This window comes from Galeopterus variegatus, unplaced genomic scaffold (genome assembly GCF_000696425.1).
Source record: "Galeopterus variegatus unplaced genomic scaffold, G_variegatus-3.0.2 Scaffold10525, whole genome shotgun sequence".
In the NCBI taxonomy this organism is placed as follows: Eukaryota; Metazoa; Chordata; class Mammalia; order Dermoptera; family Cynocephalidae; genus Galeopterus; species Galeopterus variegatus.
The window spans coordinates 44692-46437 of NW_007736636.1; the positions used below are offsets into that span (position 1 = coordinate 44692).

Genomic DNA, 1746 nt, shown 5'->3' on the forward strand with positions numbered 1-1746 from the left:
AAAAATAAAAATAAAAATAAAACATTCTATTTAAAACAAAAATAAATAAAATAAGCTATTTATTCCTTTAAGTACCCTTCAGTTACATCATCTCTAATGTGCACAACAATATTTATAATTAGATATTATCTTCATTTTGCAGATGAGGAAACAAAAATGGAGAAATGTGAAGGAACTTTTCTCAAGTTGCAGAGCAGGGGTTTGAACCTGGGTCTGTCTGGTTCCAGTGCCCATAGTCTTTCTATTAGATCCTGTGGCTCACGCTAGACTCCATATTACGTGCCCTTTAACACCTCCTTCAATTGAGGGTTTCCTTGTAGCCCTTGTCATTAACTTCCCCCATGAGGATTTATATACAACACCAGAAAATGTCTGCTTTATTTTTACACATCCCATCACCTCTGGTAGCACATACTCAGGTATTCAAAAAGTTCGTGGAAAAATAGAATTGAAAAATAATATGAATCTTTCCTTGAACATTTTGAAATACCTTGTACATTTAGCAGGAAACAGAATAAACAGAAAAACAAAAACTGAAGTCTTCTCTTGTCATAATCTGTAGCCAACTAATTACAACATTTCTGTTGTTTACATGACATTGCTTAATGCACCTTTTTCTGTACGCTTCCTTTGTGTCTAGCCACTTAGTGAGCTGCACAAATTACCACTATGTATAACTTACCACTAATTTTGTTCATAATTCATTGTGGCTTTCTTTCACCAAACCAAACCCATCCAAATTTCAGATTGGTTTTTAGATATCATACATATATTCACTTGGTGAAATCTGCAGCTGACAACTGCCAGATTGCAGGGACAAAAATTCATTTTGCTATTCCCAGTTATGCTTCATGGATACCTTCTGGTAAATTCCCTATTTCTCACTTCTCAGGTTAAATAAAACATATTTGTTTTGAATGGTAACATATAGCTCTTTAGCTCTAATCTGTGTTTTCTAACAGGCACTATTAATATCTGATGGAGCAGGTACAGGTTATGCTGTAATTGTCATGAGTTATTATTGTGTTTTGAGATAAATTATGACTACATATTTTTTAATTTTTAATTTTCTACCACTTTTTTTTTAGGTCTTACAACGTGAATAATCTAACAGAGGACTTAAAATCTTTGTACAAAGTTGCTGGTGCCGATGGAAAAGGCATCACCTTCATCTTTACTGACAATGACATAAAAGATGAAGCATTTCTAGAATACCTTAACAACCTGCTGTCTTCAGGGGAGGTAGGTCTCAAAAGTAGAGAAAAACTCATCTTGCAAAATGTAAATTATGTTTGAATAGAAAAAGCAGCAACCATTGAGAATCTGGGCACTTAGCACACATTTTTGATTTTAGAAATGACTATCCTATAAGACTTAATAGGTTTTTCAGAGTTCCTGTGAAATTAATGTTGCTCACCTCCAGATTTTCTGTATGCTTTGTTCCATTTTAAATATGGTTTCTTACTTGTCTCTTCGGTCTTCAGTTTGATTCTATAATTTATTTTAGGAGAAGCAAAGTATCTATCTATCTACCTATCTGTCTATGTACTGGCCAGGAGTATAGAGTGGTTGAAAGAGTTCTGTTAGCTGTAAGTGGATGTTTGCATCACCACTTCTGAAATCAGCACTCCCATGACATGTTTGGTACTTCATTAGAAGGACTCAAGAGACTCAGCATATAGTCGTACTCATGGCTAAGATTTATTACAGCAAAAGAGTAAGTATACATAGTGGATCAGTAAAGAA

General features: G+C 34.2%; 1 protein-coding gene across 1 annotated transcript in view; it reads left to right on the forward strand.

Annotated features, from left to right (window-relative positions):
* Window positions 1-1746, forward strand: part of LOC103610057 (dynein heavy chain 8, axonemal) — a gene marked incomplete at both ends in the record, with an annotated part of 55510 nt that overhangs the window by 41316 nt on the left and 12448 nt on the right. The window contains one exon of the mRNA XM_008594294.1: window positions 1089-1242. Within this exon, the coding sequence (XP_008592516.1) occupies window positions 1089-1242 (154 nt within the window). The remainder of the gene's footprint in view (window positions 1-1088; window positions 1243-1746) is intronic.